Source organism: Melanostigma gelatinosum (assembly GCF_949748355.1).
Source record: "Melanostigma gelatinosum genome assembly, chromosome: 10".
Taxonomy (NCBI): domain Eukaryota; kingdom Metazoa; phylum Chordata; class Actinopteri; order Perciformes; family Zoarcidae; genus Melanostigma; species Melanostigma gelatinosum.
The window spans coordinates 27,515,075-27,536,756 of NC_136643.1; the positions used below are offsets into that span (position 1 = coordinate 27,515,075).

The window sequence follows — 21,682 nt, forward strand, 5'->3', positions numbered from 1 at the left end:
CGACAACTGGGCGACTCCATCTTTTGATAAGATACGATGTGATTCCGTCTAAAGCTACTGAACCTTTTCTAGTGTGGTGAGATTGTTTCACAAATGGGACCTGGTCGGACCCTAATCTAACCTGAACCTTTAACCAGAGAGGTCTTAAAATCAGGAAACACCCATAGAAGCTAACTATGGACCGCTTTGAGAAATGTCCTGTTTGGTCATTTAGCATCACGAACAATATATACATTTGTTCACTATATTTACCTGGAAACCTGGTTTCCGTTGGTACTTCCTCTTCTGCTGCATTTCAGCAAAAGTGGCGGCCTCGTTGACATAGGTGTAGGCCATGTGGAAGCTCATGGGGTCGAGCCCTGGGTAGGGCCTGAGGCCCGGGATGGTGGCCTGTCCAGGAGACATGAAGGTGGGTGGAGGAAACGCTCCGTGAGGCGGCAGAGAGGTGTAGACGGGACCAAATGGATTAATTCCAAATGTGGGACTGGTGCTTTTCTCCAGCTGGTGGATGGAGTTCCCTCCACCATCAGAGTACAGGACTTCTTTCTTGATGTTGACCAGATCCATGGGCCTGGACACCTGTTCTCGTCCTAGCGCCTCGCCATTGCGCTTGATGAGGAAACCGTTGGACCTGGGTTGCTTCTCCCTCACAGACATGTGCCTCTGGGCCATGTGTTTGGGCAGCGACAGATCCAGTGGTGTATCCCCATGGGCCTCCTCAGAAGCCAGGCTGTTTGGAGTGTAACAGCTAGAGTTTTTGGAGGAAGTTGAGGAAAGGTTGAGGGGTGATGGAGTGTTGCTCCTTAAGTGGTCTAAGGGGTCTAATGCTTTGTCCCCTGTTGTGTGCCGGTTGCCTGTAAACTTGTTGACCTTTGTGAGTCTGTGGGAGGCATCACCATTAATGAAGCCTCGGTGTAAATCTACGATCGGGAGGGACATTAGCGTTCTGCTAAAGCTGTGGTTAACATCCAGTCTGCCTCGGTCAGGAGGGGGCGACTTCTTCCTCAGACTGCCTCCGTGGTAGTTCTGGTTCTTCCACTGGGAGAACCACTCCTTGACGAACGCTTGAGGAAGGCCGACGGCAATTGAAATCTTGAGCAGTTCCTCTGAGTTGGGCTCAGTGTTCATGGCAAAGTAGGCCTTGAGCACCGACACGTGGTCCTTAAAGGGGTTGATGGGGCTGGTGGCCTGCTCGTTGGTAGACAGCTCCGTGGGTATCGCCCCCCTGCATCTGGCAGGACTGCTGTCCGTCGGCTGCAGGACTGCTTTGATCTCCTCATTCATTTTGCACAAGTAGCGCTCGTGTTGATGCAGCGGGATCGGCCCGGTGAAGGTCTCCTTGCAGTACTGGCAGGAGAACGGCAGGAACTGGTTCTGGCTATCATGAGACTTCTCCTCACCGCAGAGATCAGTTGAGTGGTTTGGCTTCTTCTTCTTGATGTCCACTTGCCTCTTGGAGTCGTCGATCAGACTCTTGGCCTCATTGACCTTCTCCAGCGTGTAGTCGATGATGCTCTTTGTGGGGCTGCTGTGGCCCACCACCTGGAAACCGGCCTGGGCCAGCCTCTGCTCCTCCATCTGAGCCCCCAGCTCCTTCATGTAGGCCCTGAGCTTGGAGATCTCCTCTGGGTTCCCATCCATCTTCTGCCTGCACACTGTATTGTCCACAATCTGAAGCACCTTCTGCACCTCGCTCAGGTTGTTCCCGAAAGAACCCGAGAACCCCAGCAGGGGGAGGTCCAGGCCCAAGCCTCCAAGGTGTTGAAGGGGGCTCTGGGAGGAGCTGTGGATGCCCAGGGGGCTTCCACCACGACTGTTCAGGTAAACCCCCGAACCCCCAAACCCGTGCTGAGAGGCCATAAGCAGCCGGTACTCGTTGAAGTCCATCGGCTCGGCTTTGACGTCGAGCTGACCCTGTTGGTCCAGAGGGCAGAGTGGGTGCCCGTTTTCCAGTTTGTGGCGGAGCTGTGCGAGGGCGGGGCTTCCAGGCGATGAGGTCGTGGAGTTGGGGGAGGAGCCGGGCTTGTTTCCGTTGCGCACTCGTCCGTTGACGGCAATCAAGCCGATGCATTTCTTGCTGCTGATGTGGGAGCTGTAGGAGCCGGAGTGGGAGAACCGCTTCTTACAGTTGGAGCACTCGTACGGCTTCTCACCTGCAACACAACACAGAATATTTAGACTTTAGTTTCTAATAATACAGTTTTATAATTTAGGATCAAATTTATGATCTCTGATTGGACAGTTTACTACTTTTGATTTGGTAGATAAAAATGTTGAATTAAAAGTCAGGATCTAATTCAATGGGTCGGCCTTCCTCTCCTCAAAAATGACATTACAGTTCCTTACATTTAGTCTGAGCTTGGTGGGTATAATGTCAGCCACGTTAGCAGCACCGCTACGGATGCTAATGTGAGTCTATCTGTCTGTCCACCATAAGTATTATGACTATACTATATTGAACTCTTCCTGTATGTTGTTATTTTACAGTTCTGTCAGTTGTTCTAGAATAATGATTGGAATTAACAGTGTAAAGATGAACCTTTCATGAACAGGATTATTGTTATTAAAGGGAAAAGATAAATGACGTCACAGTGAATTCTATTCAAAGAGAAGTACTTTTATTTGTGTTGAGCTGTGATGAAGCGCTCTGATATGAAACAGGTGATGAGTCATTCAGCAGCAGATTATCGATGTTCGGAGGAAGGATGACTCACCGCTGTGAATACGAAGATGCTCCTTCAGGTGGTGTTTGTACTTGAAGGCTTTTCCACACTCGCTGCATTTGAACTTGCGGTTTCCAGCTGCGTCGCTCAGCAGCGGCGGCTGCAGACAGAAAAACAAAAGCAGAGATATGTTGTGATGGAGGACAAGTGGGAGTCGCTGAGCAGAGAGGGAAGCAGATTACAGGGGAACAGAAGTATTTAGTGAAGCAGATCTGATACGACTCAAAGATCCTTCCACTCCTTTTTATCTGCAACACATTCTGAGAAAGCGTGTGGGCCGACTCTGTTCAGAGGTAACAGTTTGTCATGTCGCTGCATTCCCCACATTTGAAATGCAAATAGAGAGATAAACAAACAGCCAGGGGGAGACCCCCCCCCCCCCCCACCAGAGTGTAGAGAACGTGAAAAGTTAATACTGAGAGGGGGGGGAGGGGTTCAGAGGAAAATAAAACTTGAACTTGAATAAGACTCAAACCTTTCCCTTACTGGATGAAAAGGTTCCAAATGTGTTGGTTCTGTTTTTTATTTCAAGTTCAAATCAAACAAGTGCTGATTCGTCAAAATACTCACAATCGCAAAAATATAAAATATATATACATATATCTAACATTTATGTGTTTAAAATGTTGTGATGATGAAAAGTGAAACAAAGAGAGATCTTTATAATGTAACAGTAATATATATTTATTTACTACTATTTTGTTCAGGTTGGGATTACACAGCTATTATACTACTACTTGTACTTCCATTATATATTCTGTACTTATAGTTATACCTGCACGATATATTTTGACTGATACTCATACCTGTACTATATTTTTGTACTATACTTACACCTGCACTATCTATTTTCTACTAATACTTACACCTGCACTATCTATTTTATACTAATACTTATACCTGCACTATCTATTTTCTACTAATACTTACACCTGCACTATCTATTTTGTACTAATACTTATACCTGCACTATCTATTTTCTACTAATACTTACACCTGCACTATCTATTTTATACTAATACTTATACCTGCACTATCTATTTTCTACTAATACTTACACCTGCACTATCTATTTTGTACTAATACTTATACCTGCACTATCTATTTTGTACTAATACTTACACCTGCACTATCTAGTTTCTACTAATACTTATACCTGCACTATCTATTTTGTACTAATACTTATACCTGCACTATCTATTTTGTACTAATACTTATACCTCCACTATCTATTTTGTACTAATACTTATACCTGCACTATCTATTTTGTACTAATACTTACACTTGCACTATCTATTTTCTACTAATACTTATACCTGCACTATCTATTTTGTACTAATACTTATACCTGCACTATCTATTTTGTACTAATACTTATACCTCCACTATCTATTTTGTACTAATACTTATACCTGCACTATCTATTTTGTACTAATACTTACACTTGCACTATCTATTTTGTACCAATACTTATACCTGCACTATCTATTTTGTCCTAATACTTATACCTGCACTATCTATTTTGTACGAATACTTACACCTCCACTATCTATTTTGTACTAATACTTATACCTGCACTATCTATTTTGTACTAATACTTATACCTGCACTATCTATTTTGTACTAATACTTATACCTCCACTATCTATTTTGTACTAATACTTATACCTGCACTATCTATTTTGTACTAATACTTACACTTGCACTATCTATTTTGTACCAATACTTATACCTGCACTATCTATTTTGTCCTAATACTTATACCTGCACTATCTATTTTGTACGAATACTTACACCTGCACTATCTATTTTGTACTAATACTTATACCTGCACTATCTATTTTGTACTAATACTTATACCTGCACTATCTATTTTGTCCTAATACTTATACCTGCACTATCTATTTTGTACGAATACTTACACCTGCACTATCTATTTTGACTGATACTCATACCTGTACTATATTTTTGTACTATACTTACACCTGTACTATCTATTTTCTACTAATACTTACACCTGCACTATCTATTTTATACTAATACTTATACCTGCACTATCTATTTTCTACTAATACTTACACCTGCACTATCTATTTTGTACTAATACTTATACCTGCACTATCTATTTTGTACTAATACTTACACCTGCACTATCTAGTTTCTACTAATACTTATACCTGCACTATCTATTTTGTACTAATACTTATACCTGCACTATCTATTTTGTACTAATACTTATACCTCCACTATCTATTTTGTACTAATACTTATACCTGCACGATCTATTTTGTACTAATACTTACACTTGCACTATCTATTTTCTACTAATACTTATACCTGCACTATCCATTTTGTACTAATACTTATACCTGCACTATCTATTTTGTACTAATACTTATACCTCCACTATCTATTTTGTACTAATACTTATACCTGCACTATCTATTTTGTACTAATACTTACACTTGCACTATCTATTTTGTACCAATACTTATACCTGCACTATCTATTTTGTCCTAATACTTATACCTGCACTATCTATTTTGTACGAATACTTACACCTGCACTATCTATTTTGTACTAATACTTATACCTGCACTATCTATTTTGTACTAATACTTATACCTGCACTATCTATTTTGTACTAATACTTATACCTCCACTATCTATTTTGTACTAATACTTATACCTGCACTATCTATTTTGTACTAATACTTACACTTGCACTATCTATTTTGTACCAATACTTATACCTGCACTATCTATTTTGTCCTAATACTTATACCTGCACTATCTATTTTGTACGAATACTTACACCTGCACTATCTATTTTGTACTAATACTTATACCTGCACTATCTATTTTGTACTAATACTTATACCTGCACTATCTATTTTGTACTAATACTTACACCTGCACTATCTATTTTCTACTAATACTTATACCTGCACTATCTATTTTGTACTAATACTTATACCTGCACTATATGTTTTGTACTAATACTTATACCTGCACTATATGTTTGTACTAATACTTATACCTGCACTATATGTTTTGTACGAATACTTATACCTGCACTATATGTTTTGTACGAATACTTATACCTGCACTATATGTTTTGTACTAATACTTATACCTGCACTATCTATTTTGTCCTAATACTTATACCTGCACTATCTATTTTGTACGAATACTTACACCTGCACTATCTATTTTGTACTAATACTTATACCTGCACTATCTATTTTGTACTAATACTTATACCTGCACTATCTATTTTGTACTAATACTTACACCTGCACTATCTATTTTCTACTAATACTTATACCTGCACTATCTATTTTGTACTAATACTTATACCTGCACTATATGTTTTGTACTAATACTTATACCTGCACTATATGTTTGTACTAATACTTATACCTGCACTATATGTTTTGTACGAATACTTATACCTGCACTATATGTTTTGTACGAATACTTATACCTGCACTATATGTTTTGTACTAATACTTATACCTGCACTATATGTTTGTACTAATACTTATACCTGCACTATATGTTTTGTACGAATACTTATACCTGCACTATCTATTTTGTACTAATACTTATACCTGCACTATCTATTTTGTACTAATACTTATACCTGCACTATCTATTTTGTACTAATACTTACACCTGCACTATATGTTTTGTACTAATACTTATACCTGCACTATATGTTTTGTACTAATACTTATACCTGCACTATCTATTTTGTACTAATACTTATACCTGCACTATATGTTTTGTACTAATACTTACACCTGCACTATCTATTTTGTACTAATACTTATACCTGCACTATCTATTTTGTACTAATACTTATACCTGCACTATCTATTTTGTACTAATACTTATACCTGCACTATCTATTTTGTACTAATACTTACACCTGCACTATATGTTTTGTACTAATACTTATACCTGCACTATATGTTTTGTACTAATACTTATACCTGCACTATCTATTTTTTACTAATACTTACACCTGCACTATATGTTTTGTACTAATACTTATACCTGCACTATCTATTTTGTACTAATACTTATACCTGCACTATATGTTTTGTACTAATACTTATACCTGCACTATATGTTTGTACAAATACTTATACCTGCACTATATGTTTTGTACTAATACTTACACCTGCACTATCTATTTTGTACTAATACTTATACCTGCACTATCTATTTTGTACTAGTACTTATACCTGCACTATATGTTTTGTACTAATACTTATACCTGCACTATCTATTTTGTACTAATACTTATACCTGCACTATATGTTTTGTACTAATACTTATACCTGCACTATATGTTTTGTACTAATACTTATACCTGCACTATATGTTTGTACTAATACTTATACCTGCACTATATGTTTTGTACTAATACTTATACCTGCACTATATGTTTTGTACTAATACTTATACCTGCACTATATATTTTGTACTAATACTTATACCTGCACTATCTATTTTGTACTAATACTTATACCTGCACGATATATTTTGTATGAATACTTATACCTGCACGATATATTTTGTATGTGTACTTATACCTGCACGATATATTTTGTACGAATACTTACACCTGTACTATATGTTTTGGACTAATACTTTTTTACTATTGTAACTGCTGCACAAGTTAGTTCTGCTCATATAGTTTACTATTTGTATTATTACTATTTATATTACCGTCAGTGGCGGCTGGCCAATAGAGGGTGCTTGGGCGCCGCCCCCCCCCCTTCTTGAACCACAAAAGATTAAAAACAAAAACAATAACAATAAATTATACAAATTGTCAATATGTATGTTTTTGAAATATGGAATGCACACAGTAATATGTGTAAAAGATAATATCTGCGCAAAATATATGCTTCTCCTGCACGTCCTCTCTGCCTGTCTGCATATCTCAGCAGTGCCCACGGGAGGCGGGTCTACGAAGCAGTTTAGCCAATTTCTGATTAAAGATATGAATGTATGACATACAATTTAGCCAATCAGCTTCCTTTTCAATTTAGCATTGGGTGAAAGTTTTATTGCCCCAAACTGAGCGTCCTTGTCAGGACGAGTGTCTACAGGCGAGCGCAAGCACTACTCCTTTAAGACCCGTTTGAGAGGAGAACTTTAGAGGAGACTAACCCTAACTGCAGTGAACGAGCTGATCCCAGATCAGCCTGACCTCACAATCAGACAGCAGACTCGCAGGAAAGGGAAGCAGTACATGAAGCTTCACTACTAGCTGAACACCAGAGAGGGAGTGAGGGATGAGGAGGTAAGGAGACATGAGAACACCAGGGTAGGGAGTGAGGGATGAGGAGGTAAGGAAACATGAGAACACCAGGACACACATGAGAACTCTGTTTTCTTCTACATAGCTGTCCTCAGTCTCATCTGCTTAACTTGGTCATGGAGGCATCAACATGTAATAGAGATGTTAAATTAACAGTGAAAACTCATCATAGCTTAATTTAACATCAGTATTCATAATTACACTTCATGTTTACTTTACCTCCTATAACAAGGTCCATAGGGGCATCTCAATAAATGAACATGTGTTATATTTTACGGTGATTCGACCCGGTCGCGTCTGTTTCCTGTCCTGGCCCCTCAGTGGTGGAATGAACTCGCCACTGACCTCAGGACAGCAGAGTCACTGCCCATCTTTCATCAGGCTGAAGACTCACCTCTTCAAGAAGTACTACCCTGAAGACTCACCTCTTCAAGAAGTACTACCCTGAAGACTCACCTCTTCAAGAAGTACTACCCTGAAGACCCACCTCTTCAAGAAGTACTACCCTGAAGACTCACCTCTTCAAGAAGTACTACCCTGAAGACTCACCTCTTCAAGAAGTACTACCCTGAAGACCCACCTCTTCAAGAAGTACTACCCTGAAGACCCACCTCTTCAAGAAGTACTACCCTGAAGACCCACCTCTTCAAGAAGTACTACCCTGAAGACTCACCTCTTCAAGAAGTACTACCCTGAAGACCCACCTCTTCAAGAAGTACTACCCTGAAGACTCACCTCTTCAAGAAGTACTACCCTGAAGACTCACCTCTTCAAGAAGTACTACCCTGAAGACCCACCTCTTCAAGAAGTACTACCCTGAAGACCCACCTCTTCAAGAAGTACTACCCTGAAGACCCACCTCTTCAAGAAGTACTACCCTGAAGACTCACCTCTTCAAGAAGTACTACCCTGAAGACCCACCTCTTCAAGAAGTACTACCCTGAAGACTCACCTCTTAAAGAAGTACTACCCTGAAGACTCACCTCTTCAAGAAGTACTACCCTGAAGACTCACCTCTTCAAGAAGTACTACCCTGAAGACCCACCTCTTCAAGAAGTACTACCCTGAAGACTCACCTCTTCAAGAAGTACTACCCTGAAGACTCACCTCTTCAAGAAGTACTACCCTGAAGACTCACCTCTTCAAGAAGTACTACCCTGAAGACTCACCTCTTCAAGAAGTACTACCCTGAAGACCCACCTCTTCAAGAAGTACTACCCTGAAGACCCACCTCTTCAAGAAGTACTACCCTGAAGACCCACCTCTTCAAGAAGTACTACCCTGAGCCTTCCACTTAGCACTTACTCAGCATCTATTGTATTCATACTAGTTTGTTTCTGTACTCTTGCTCTGGTTTCTGCTCTTAGATGCTCGTTTAAAGGAGATGCACTTATGACTTCTGGTGACTAGTAGTTCTCTTGAATACCGATGTTGAACACACTTATTGTAAGTCGCTTTGGATGAAAGCGTCTGCTAAATGACTGTAATGTAATGTAATAATAAAATAGTAAAAATAAGTTATTGTGAATAAATCAACAGATGTGACATCATGAATATGATGATTGGAACAGTCTCTCTTTAACAGTTTAACTCAGAGTATGGACACAAATAAACAAGCTCTTAAAGGCATTTAAGGATTATGATTATTTAAAGCAGCAGAGAAAAGACCATCTGCTGGGGGGGGGGGGGGTTAACTCTTTATCTCATTACCATCAGGGGAATTAGAGACTTGAATGGCTGAGACTCTAATGTGAGTTGTGGTTGATGAGGAGCAGCGGACAGGACGTCTTTAACTTAACTTATTATGAGATTAGTATTTCACTGTTTAACACCCTGAACTGTGTTTCGATGATGAAGAGAATTTCAATCGCATAGAAGTCTTTATTAACTCATTTAGAATCCAAACGGTTCCACTTTCAGTTCCAGTAACAGCTGATTAAATACAGCGCTAACGAGATGAACGGGACACGTTTTATTGAAGAAGAAGAAGAAATGAAGTTTACTAATGTGTACAGGTGTGCTTTACCTGGTCTGTCACAGCTTTGTGTGTGGTCATGTGACGCTCCAGCTCGGCCCGGTGGACGAAGGCGTCGGCACATAGCGGACAGGTGAAGCTCTCCTCGTTCTTCTCGTGCCGGTATTTGATGTGTTCCTTCAGAGACGTTAGACGCTTGTAGCCGCGGTCGCAGTACGGACAGGTGAGCAGCTGGGAGAAGTCGTCAGGTGAGCCGGACAGCAGGTCTGCAGAGAGACGGGGAGAGGTCACAAGTCAGGGGGCCTGTCCTTATATATATACATACATATACATACTGTATATATATATGTTTTATACGTGGGCCTTCAGTGCTGTCCTTCTACAGTTGAACCACCTCCTAATAACCTCATTATCACGCCACAGCTGCGGGTTAGTATTTGTTTCTATTGGTGTAATAATACACATATTCGTATTAAACTGTTCGGTACGAGGCTGACGAACCGAACAATATGTTTGAATAATACGAGTGCATTTGGAAAATGCAGAAGCTTAAATTGTGGGAAATATAATGTTCTCTCGGTGGAGCCACTGCTCAACATGGCAACGCACCCAACGTGCTGCCTGACACACCCACCACGGAATAAAAACATTGTACTCCGGTGATGCTCGTGTGTTCTGGGAGGCTACGCTAAACTAGCTTAGCAGAAAAACAACAGCAGCACACAAGCTACAAACTCTCCCCGCAGCGTTCAGCTGTTCCTACTGATCCAAACAGGCTAAAGCAAGCGCCACACAATCCCCATCATTCCTGCTTTGTTAAAGAAAACAGATGCATGAATACGCACATGACGCCGAGATGCTTCGTCATTGATGGGCAATGCATATAGTCAAAATCAATGTAATTAACACAATGACAAGAACAAACTCACAAGAATCCAGCAACTCTACAGCACTAAAACACGTATCCATCCGCACACTGAAGAGCACGAGCCATTCAAATATTATTCACATCAGAGGGAACAATATGAACCACATCATAAAAACGACAACGTAGACACATGAACACAATAGTGACGCTGCTGCAGATGTACAAACTAGTGCTGGGCAACGATTCAAATCTTTAATCACGATTAATCTCATTGTTATGCGCAAAATTCAATCATAAATTCAAAAGTAGTGTATTGTGCACTTTTATTTTAAAGTACTGCTATATGAACAAAAGGTCAATAACATTTGGTTTGTAAACACATATCCATATCTATATCTATATATATATATATATATGTATGTATATATATATTTATATATTGACTCGTCTCACCGTGCTCGCTCTCGTCCTGACCGACGGCTTCGGGGGTTCCCAGTCGCGTCACCTCCTCCGGGGCTTCTGGGTAAATGATGGCGGTGTCGCTGCGCTGCAGGTACTCGGCGATGGTTGCCGGGTGACCGTCTCCATCCTCATGTTTATGTTTCAGGAAGAAGTCGTCGAGTTCAGAGACTGAACACAGAACACTTCATCATCAGCATAGAAATGTAACATCATGTAACATGAGTATACGTGTGTAATTATTTACATATATAGATATATATGTAAATATATATCTATATATATACATATATATATATATATGTATATATATAGACATATATATATATATGTCTATATATGATGTTCTCACATGTTCTGTTTCCTTCTGGACCGACAGCTTCATACTCGTCTTTCCTGTCGTCTGTTAAATGAAAACATATATATATATTTAGTCATCCTCTCCTCCTCCTCCTCTTCTTCCTCATTTTCCCCCTCTACCTCTTCCCTCTCCTCCATTTCCTCCTCCTCTTCCTCCCTCCTCCTCTTCTACCTCTTCCTCCTCCTCCTCTTCTACCTCTTCCTCCTCCTCCTCTTCTACCTCGTCCTCTTCCTCCCCCACACCAACAGAGAGGGACGACAAGGGAGGAGGTATCTCCCCCCATAAACACTCGGGGGGATACAGGATAATTAATAAATATGTCATTTTACACACAAAAACACTTCTAGAGTAAATAATAAAATAATAAATAATTTAATCTGAAGAAAGAACACATCCCACATGTTGTGAGACACAACATGTGGGATGTTGTCAAATCAAATCATAACAATAATAATAATAATAACAGTAAAAATAATAATAATTAAAGCTACGCGGCCGAGAATGTCCACGACCGTCGGACAGCGCATCCGTGATTGAGACGTTTTCAATCCTGTGTCGACCGCCTGATGCTGGAAATTATGCTTTGCAAATAGTCAGATGCTTCCTGTATCCGCTGTGTGGCGCTACAGAACACGTGCAAACATGCATTATGTAGCTCTATATCAAGTGTAAACCACATTGTGTAAAAGTCATGTAAATCGGATGGTGATTATCACAAAATGCAGATTTCGTTTCGCCAGCAGGTGGCGCTGTGAGTACTTGTGAAAATAAGCTTGTAGACATCCTCAGGCCATGAGTGGTATCAAGCATGAGAAGTTTGGGACCGTTTGGAACAAGTCCAGCTGAGTTACATCAGCTTTTTTGATGGGGAATCACATAAAGTAGCCTCCCGCTACGGCTAAACGATTGTGTCAAATGTAAAGCTTTTGCTAACTTTTAATCACAACGGTCTTAAGATTGTACTGACAAAATTTAAAGTGGATCTGATGAAGTCCCTTGGAGGAGTTCGTTAAAGTATAGCGACTAGAAATAGGCCAAAATCGATGGAAAAATTACACATAAATCAAAGTGGCCGACTTCCGGTAGGGTTTAGATCATGGTCCCAAGAGACTTATTTTTAAGTCTCCATAGGATACATGTGACTACAAAGTTTCATACATGTAGCTGAAACCTAGCGCTGGGGCTGCTCTTTTTAAATATTGCAATTTAAAACGGTCAAGCCAACCCATATAAACTATGTCTTCCTATGACCTGTGACACATCTACAAAGTTCCATGAGTTCTTGAGCATCCAAAGCCACTAAACCATCAGCTTCCTTTTTCATGGAGAATGATGCGTTGCCACGGCAACAGCATTCAACGAAAACGCACAATATTCATGATGACGCATCATCAATGTCTTAAGGCTAGCCTTACCAAATGTGAGACTGATCTGGTCAACTGGCTAGGAGGAATAAATAAAAGTATAAAATATGACATTTCCTTTTTCCAGCAGGTGGCGCTATGAGTTATTGAAATGTTTTCCATTGAAGTATGTTCAAGCTTGAAGTCGCATCATGCATAGGAAGTTTTGTGCAGATTGAATAATGTGCCTTGGAGTTATAACAACTTCCTTTTTTCATGCCGAATGAGGCAAAATGGCCGCCACGCCACGTCAAGGTTCTTCGATGAAAACACGATTTTGATAAATTTTCATCACAAAGGTCTTGAGAGCATCCAAATTTGAAGAAGATCGCATAAATTCTGTAGGAGGAGTTCGTTAAACATCGAAGGCTGACAAATGCAAAAAGTGACAAAAAGCATAGCTTTGCGGGTTTACTGTAGCGCCCCCTAGTGATTGAATGCAAAACAAATCTCAGGGTATGTTAGAGCAGGGGTTCTTAACCTTTTTGACCTCGGGGCCCAACTTTTTCAAGTACAAAGTGTCCCGGGGCCCACTCTGACTATATGCATCAAAAGTGTCAGAAAACCTGCAGGTCATACAGAAACAGAGCAGTGGGCCTTTGGATCAGTACAAATTGAATATTTTTGTCCGCATAAAATAAAAAGTATCTTTCAGGATAAATAACTGCCTGTGGCTGTATCTGTACAGGTAAAGGACAGTATAGGGCTGTAACTACACTATCAGTGAACAACTGCCTCAAATTTTAAGAATTGGACAAAGTATGACCATTCTACAGAGTTTCTTCATGAAGAGATCCAGGCGGAGCTCTAAAAGGATATTTGGAGACCGAAATGGACACATGGTAACCACATGATATTCTGACACACTAAAGGTGTTTCTCCCTTTATATTTTGATATTATATTATTTTCCTTTTATTTTTAGCCTTTGCAAATTGCAAAAACTACGTATATATATATATACGTATATACATATATATATGTATATATATATATATATACATATATATATACATATATATATATGTATATATATATATGTATATCTATATGTGGGCCTGTGGGCCCTCGCGGCCCACAGGTGCAAAACTAAAAGTTTTTCGCGGCCCTCTAGGTGGCACTCGCGGCCCAATAATGGGCCGCGCCCTATGGTTATGAATCACTGTGTTAGAGGATGCGATGTGCAAGTTATGTGTATTGATATATAAGCCACGCCCTAAAAAGTTAATTGGTTAATATCTTGTAAACGCAACGAGATATCAAAAAGGTTTTGATAGCTTTTGATGACGTAGATCTAATAATGATCCACAGCAAATTTAGTAGCAATCGGAACAAGCATGTAGGAGAAGTTTGCAAAGATGTGTTTTTCACTAAATTCAAAATGGCGGAAAATCTAAGTTGGAGGACCTTAGGGGTCTGAGAGGCTTTCTTGTAGACCTAGCGGAGTCGGACATATGTGTCGAATTTCAAGTAAATCGGACATACTGGCCGAGGGGCGTCGCCGATCCGATTTCTAGGGGGCGTTAGAGAGCCATTTCTTTACACAGAAAGATGCATCCTTTTTCAAATGGCTATTTTCACCAGACCTGACAAGCCTTCAAAAAATTGGTGAGTTTTCATGCATGGCAAGTATCCCAAAAATGTTCCCAAAGTGCAAAAATCTAAATCACGAAAAATAATACACCATATAATTTCAATAGGGCCTTCACTGGCCCGACGTTGTCGGTTGCTCAGGCCCCAATAATAATTCACAAATAAAAGTATATTCCTACATTCATATAGATAAAGTTTGGAAAACCAGTAACACTGTGTGGTTTCCTCTGCTGGGAACACTGGGACACATTTCTTCTTCTGTCTGTGGGCTCTACTCTTCTTCCCACTGTTGTTGTTGTTTATTAGAAAGTAAAATGGAGTCTCTTTGTGTGTTTTCTTTCCTTGAGAGACAAGACGGAGGAACAATCACTTCTTCTCTTGTTTCTTCATTTCATTTCAGCAAAAAGATAACCAACCAATATATATATATGTACATACATATATATACACACACACCACACGTAGCCTTCTGTTGACTCACCGCTGCCGTTCAGGTGTCTGTTGGGGTCATCTCCGAGTCTCCAGGTCTGATGGTGGTCCTGTGGACCCTCTGAGTCCTCCTGGTCCCGGTAGGACAGCGGGGCGTGGGCGACCCGGGGCAACGGCTCCAAAGGGCTGCCCTCCTCTTCCTGCTCTTCATTCTCTCCTCCTCTTCCTCCTCCTCCATCTCCGTTAACAAGGCCGTTCTCCTCAGAGACCAGAGTCCTGTCGTCCTCGTCGGTCTCTGAACCCGTCTCCACATTCTCATAGTTTAACACTGAAACACAAACACCGGACCATGCTAGACCAGGGCCATGTTGGACCAGGACCAGGCGGAAGAGGAGCAGGAAAGGGAGGAGGAAGAGAAAGAGGAGGAGAAGGAGTAGGAAGCACATTCCTGGACTGGGAGTCTTTTTCTGTCTCAGAGCCCAGGGGACTGAGGACTGTAATTGTCCCATGACTGAACATAAACCTGGTTAAACCAGGGGACAGAGTACTACTACTACTACTACTACCACTACTATGTCCACTCCTACTACTACTCGTACTACTACTACTACTGCTGCTACTGTTACTACTACTACTACGACTGGTAATACTACCTCTGCTGCTACTGTTACTACTACTACTTTCACTCTAATTACCACTATTTCTACAACTAATACTACTACTACTGCTGCTACTGTTACTACTACTACGATTACTACTACTATTACTACCACTGCTGCTGCTGCTACTACTACTACTACTCATAGTAAGGCAAGGCAAGGCAAGGCAAGTTTATTTGTACAGCACATTTCAACAACAAGGTAATTCAAAGTGCTTCACATAAAACCATTAAAAGCATCAAAACACAAGGCAAAAGAAAAGGAGATTTCAAAAACAATTAAAAAACAGTGTAAGAAATAAAATGCAGTTGTAAAATGCAGAAATGCAGGAAATTGATTAATATATGAATTGAATGTGGTTCAATTAAAGGCAGCAGCAAACAGAAAAGTCTTCAATCTTGATTTAAAGGAGCTGAGGGTCTCAGCAGACCTGCAGCTTTCTGGGGCTTTGTTCCAGATATGTGGAGCAGAACAACTGAACGCTGCTTCTCCATGTTTAGTTCTGACTCTGGGAACAGGAAGTAGACCGGTCCCAGACGACCTGAGGGGTCGGGATGGTTCATAAGGTAGCAGCAGATCAGAGATGTATTTTGGCCCGAAACCATTCAGTGCTTTGTAAACCAACAGCAGGATTTTAAAGTCAATTCTTTGTTGGACAGGAAGCCAGTGCAAAGACCTCAGAACTGGAGTGATGTGGTCCACCCTCCTGGTCTTAGTGAGGACTCGAGCTGCAGCGTTCTGACGTATTTTTTACAGAGACCTGATAACACACCGTTACAGTAGTCCAGTCTGCTGAAGATAAATGCGTGGACAAGTTTTTCCAAATCCTGTTGAGACATAAGTCCTCTAATCCTTGATATATTCTTCAGGTGATAACAGGCTGATTTTGTAATTGTCTTGATATGGCTGTTCAGGTTGAGGTCTGAATCCATAACTACACCTAGATTTCTGGCTTTGTTTGTGGGTTTTAACATCAGTGACTGAAGCTGAGTGGTGATTTTCAATTGTTCGTCCTTGGTACCAAAAACAATTACTTCTGTTTTATCTTTGTTTAATTGAAGAAAATTCTGGCACATCCAGTTGTTGATTTGTTCAATGCAGTTACCCAGCCCTTGTATGGGATTATAGTCCCCTGGTGACATAGTTATGTAGATTTGTGTGTCATCTGCATAATTATGATAACACACTTTGTTGTTTTCCATAATCTGAGCTAGTGGAAGCATGTAGATGTTGAACAGAAGAGGCCCCAGTATTGAGCCTTGGGGAACACCACATGTCATTTTAGTCAGCTCTGATGTGTAATCAGCTACAAACACAAAGTATTCTCGACCCTTCAAGTAGGATTCAAACCAGGGTCCAGGGAAAGGTGGCAAATTGTTTATTGTGTTAAAGCTTTCTTTGCCCAATTTATTTGGACAGGCTGATGAGGAATGTATGCTAAGTTTGATAAGTTTGCATGTTTACTATTGTTTCTTCACAGCCTCACCTTTCTTTTTCTATGAACTTGCAAGACAGGAATTGAAGCGGCTAGCTGCATACAGGGCCCCGACTTTTCCTGGAGAGAGTCATTGGTATCATTAGCCCTGTAGCCTGGACCCTGGAACCTGCTAGTAATACTACCTCTGCTGCTACTGTTACTACTACTACTACTGTTCCGACAACTACTACTACGCTGTACACATACTTTGTTACAGGTGAAAGGAATAGATCAAACACTATAGTTTGTAGCTCGATAGCCTAGCTTAGCATAAAGACTGTAAAGGGAGGGGAAACAGCAAGCCGAGCTCAGCAAGAGACAAAACAACAGGAATTTATCCACAATTTATCCAACAAAACATGAATAAGAAAAGTAAAACGTCCTCAGCACAGTTTGAAAATATTACTGATGTAAACGAGCTCAGCAAAATGAAGGATTTAACAGAAATAAGCTTTCAGACTAAGAACCACGTGGATCCACTAGAGCCACATGGATCCACTAGAACCACATGGATCCACGTGGATCCACGAGAGCCACATGGATCCACTAGAGCCTCATGGATCCACCAGAACCACATGGATCCACTAGAGCCACATGGATCCACTAGAGCCACATGGATCCACTAGAACCACATGGATCCACGTGGATCCACGAGAGCCACATGGATCCACTAGAGCCTCATGGATCCACCAGAACCACATGGATCCACTAGAGCCACATGGATCCACTAGAGCCTCATGGATCCACTAGAGCCACATGGATCCACTAGAGCCACATGGATCCACTAGAGCCACATGGATCCACTAGAGCCACATGGATCCACTAGAGCCACATGGATCCACTAGAGCAGGGGTCTCCAACTAAAATTCCAAAAGGTCCAGATTGAGAAAATCTCCTCGGGCAAAGGTCCGAAACATTACAATAATATCTAACTCGCGCTATTTATATATCTATATTCAAGAAGCCTAGTAGTAGTAACAACGTCTCTGTGTAGTCAACAACTGTCAAATCAAATAAAGGAAAGTATACATCAATTATATTTTAACAAATTATTATTCTGTTTTCAAATTGAACTGGATGGATTATGAATAATACAAGAATAAATGTTCTTCTCGTTTCAAGTCAAATAATGTCTGGATTAAAGAATAACTGACATAACAGAAAGCTTTTGAAGAATGTGCATCTTAAAATAAAGGAATTCATTTTAGAAACATTAATTTCACTGAGTTGTCCTGCAGCTTTAAATTCAGTTCATTCAGGTGTGAAGTGATGTCAATAAAAAAGCAACAATATTATATTTTTGTCATCTAAAGAGATAAATCAGTGAGCATGACTTTCTCTGGTTATTAACACTTGTTTCAGATCTATCCTCTCTGGAACATCATCGTTGAACAGTGAATTCATGCGTTAGGATTCTGATCATTTTGGGCTCTGAGGTTTATTTTCTGTCTTCATGTCAGATGTGAGTGGGTACGTTTGTTCAAAGGAGTTGTGCTTTGCCTCGTAGTGCGCTTCATTTGCCGCTTTTATCAATAGTTACGGTTTCTGAACATATGACACACTGCCTGTGGGAATCAACATAGAAGAGTCTGTTCATTCATGCTTATAAATGATATTCTCTCTGAACACGTTTCTCTTTTTGGAGAACGTCGTGTGAGATAACCTCTCTGCACTAGAGCTATGAAACCAGTTCATGACATGAAATTAAACTATAAACGTAACATGTCAGTGTTCACGTTCCCAGGATGGAGATTAGTCCGTTCATATCTCTATAATATCATCTTTGTCTCCCCCCCGACAACTGCACAACAGGTGCAAATTAAAAAGGGGGGGCCACGGTGGGCCGGGCCGAAAATCTGCTGACCTGGGCTGAATACCAAGAGCAGGGTGTGTGTGTGTGTGGGGGGGGGCTTTAAGAAGAGGTGTGACCAGCAGGATTTAGACGGTAATGCCCTCTGTCATGAGAGGCCGCAAAGAAAGAGCTGAAGAGTGAGACGTGAATGCTCGTTGTGTGGTCGAAGGTATGTGACCACACAACGCCCCCCACACACACACACCCACACACACACACACACACACACAACACACACACACACCACACACACACACAACACACACCACACACACACAACACACACACACACACACCACACACACACACACAACACACACACAACACACACCACACACACCCACACACACACACCACACACACACACCACACACACACACACACTGCTATTGTGCTGTTTGCCTTTTGACTGAAATAATCTGATCTGAAGAAGTGTTCACATCCTCCACTGCACTTTGATCCATACACACATATACACATATATCCACATATACACGTATATACATATATATACATATATACACATATACACATTTATACATAAATATACATACATACACATATACACGTATATACATATATATACATATATACACATATACACATTTATACATAAATATACATACATACACATATACACGTATATACATATATATACATATATACACATATACACGTATATACATATATATACAGACATATACATATATACACATATCCACATATATATACAGACATATACATATATACACATATATACATATATTGATCCGTGATCAGTTTGGATCACTCCTCACGGTTCGGCACACTTGTGAACCGCGGATCAATTGAGTATTTTAATTTTTTTTCATCATAGTGTGTAATAAAGTTCTGCTACTGCTGTTCCTTTTCAAGTAACAAGTCCCTGAATATCAGTGGTGTGTCAGTGAACAGGTATAAAGCAGTGGTGTGTTCAGTCAACGGGTATAAAGCAGTGGTGTGTTCAGTGAACAGGTATAAAGCAGTGGTGTGTCAGTGAACAGGTATAAAGCAGTGGTGTGTCAGTGAACAGGTATAAAGCAGTGGTGTGTCAGTGAACAGGTATAAAGCAGTGGTGTGTTCAGTGAACAGGTATAAAGCAGTGGTGTGTTCAGTCAACGGGTATAAAGCAGTGGTGTGTTCAGTGAACAGGTATAAAGCAGTGGTGTGTCAGTGAACGGAGCAGCTTAGAAGCGTTTAATGGTGACGTTAAACTCAAACCTTAGTTTGTTTATGTCGATGTATGGTGATCTACAACGTATTTAACCATTGTCAACTTTCACAGATTCTTGTAAATTCTCACCAACTACACTTTGGTGTTCAAGATCGGTAACAAGTACCTCACTGACGGTGCGAGATTTGAGTTTGCAAACATTTACCCAGCATGCACCTTGTGAATCTGCATAGCGTTCTCTTCGTAATTTCATTGGCTATTTGAAACCTGAGTTTGATCAGGATCTGTTGCAATTGGCTCGAGCGTTACCCAAAGAAGAGAGGCGGGCATTGTCTTTCAAAGCGGACTCTCGTTGGCTGTTCCAGAATGTGACCAGGCTATGGACGCTCCTATTGGGTTAAATGAGCTGTCAATCTAATCGGCGGAATGCAGGCTCTATTTTGAGACACAGAGACCGGAAATGTTGACATGTTACCGGGAGATATGACTAAAATACATAGAAAATGATCAATATCTGCTGGCTAATTTGAAATGATGCAACAGCCCCCGTGGGTGTTTATGGACGTACTAATGTGTTTTGGACTAAATCTTTGACTGGAATCGATCAAGTGGACCGTTAGCGATCAAGCAAAACCGTTTTTGGTGGAGTGGCATGCACGAGGGAGACGTTATGAATCATAATCGGTGAATCACGGCGATATTTTATCGGCTACTTTTGGAGTGTTTGGTTGACAGAGACGTTAACTGTACCTGCTGTTGTGATTGTATCTTGCAATGGTTTGCATAAATCGAAGTACAAGAACCGCAGCTTTCTAATGAGATATCGCATCAGTACCTGTATTGACAGAGCAGTTGTGTACATGACATGTACCTGAACAACAGGTTTTAAAGTTCTTTCTTTCTTTCTTTCTTTCTTTCCTTCTTTCTTTCTTTCTGTGTTTCTCACTCTTTTGATGCTGTAGCTCACTGGCGGTTTCTTTCTTTTAATATTGATCAACGGACGAGGGTACCAACATACCTCATGTTGGACTTAAACTTAACAGAATTGAGTATTCTTGAATGTTTTATTTTTATTTGCTATTTATTTCATTTTGTTTCAAATTGGACATCTTCAATAATTATGTTGTTATGTAAGACTACAGCCCAAAGTTCTTTGCTTTAAGTGTTCTTGAAGTTCTTTAATTAATAAATGGAAAGCAAAGATATGTATTTGACTCCTCCCCTTTTATTTGCTGATCCGAACCGTGACTCAAGAACCGTGATCCGAACCGAATATCTATATTTACGTATACGTATAGGTATATATGTATATATATATATAGATATATATAATAGATATATAATAGTGTAATAGT

At 40.3% G+C, this 21,682-nt stretch overlaps 1 protein-coding gene across 4 annotated transcripts in view; it reads right to left on the reverse strand.

Moving 5' to 3' along the window:
• Positions 1-21,682, reverse strand: part of zeb2a (zinc finger E-box binding homeobox 2a) — a 68,294-nt gene that overhangs the window by 12,266 nt on the left and 34,346 nt on the right. For all 4 annotated transcript variants that reach the window (XM_079277145.1, XM_079277147.1, XM_079277144.1 and 1 more), the window contains exons 3-8: positions 15,200-15,475; positions 11,716-11,766; positions 11,358-11,534; positions 10,088-10,302; positions 2,715-2,823; positions 253-2,153 (exon numbers count right to left, since the gene is read on the reverse strand). In XM_079277145.1, coding sequence (XP_079133271.1) covers positions 253-2,153; positions 2,715-2,823; positions 10,088-10,302; positions 11,358-11,534; positions 11,716-11,766; positions 15,200-15,475 — 2,729 coding nt within the window. The remainder of the gene's footprint in view (positions 1-252; positions 2,154-2,714; positions 2,824-10,087; positions 10,303-11,357; positions 11,535-11,715; positions 11,767-15,199; positions 15,476-21,682) is intronic.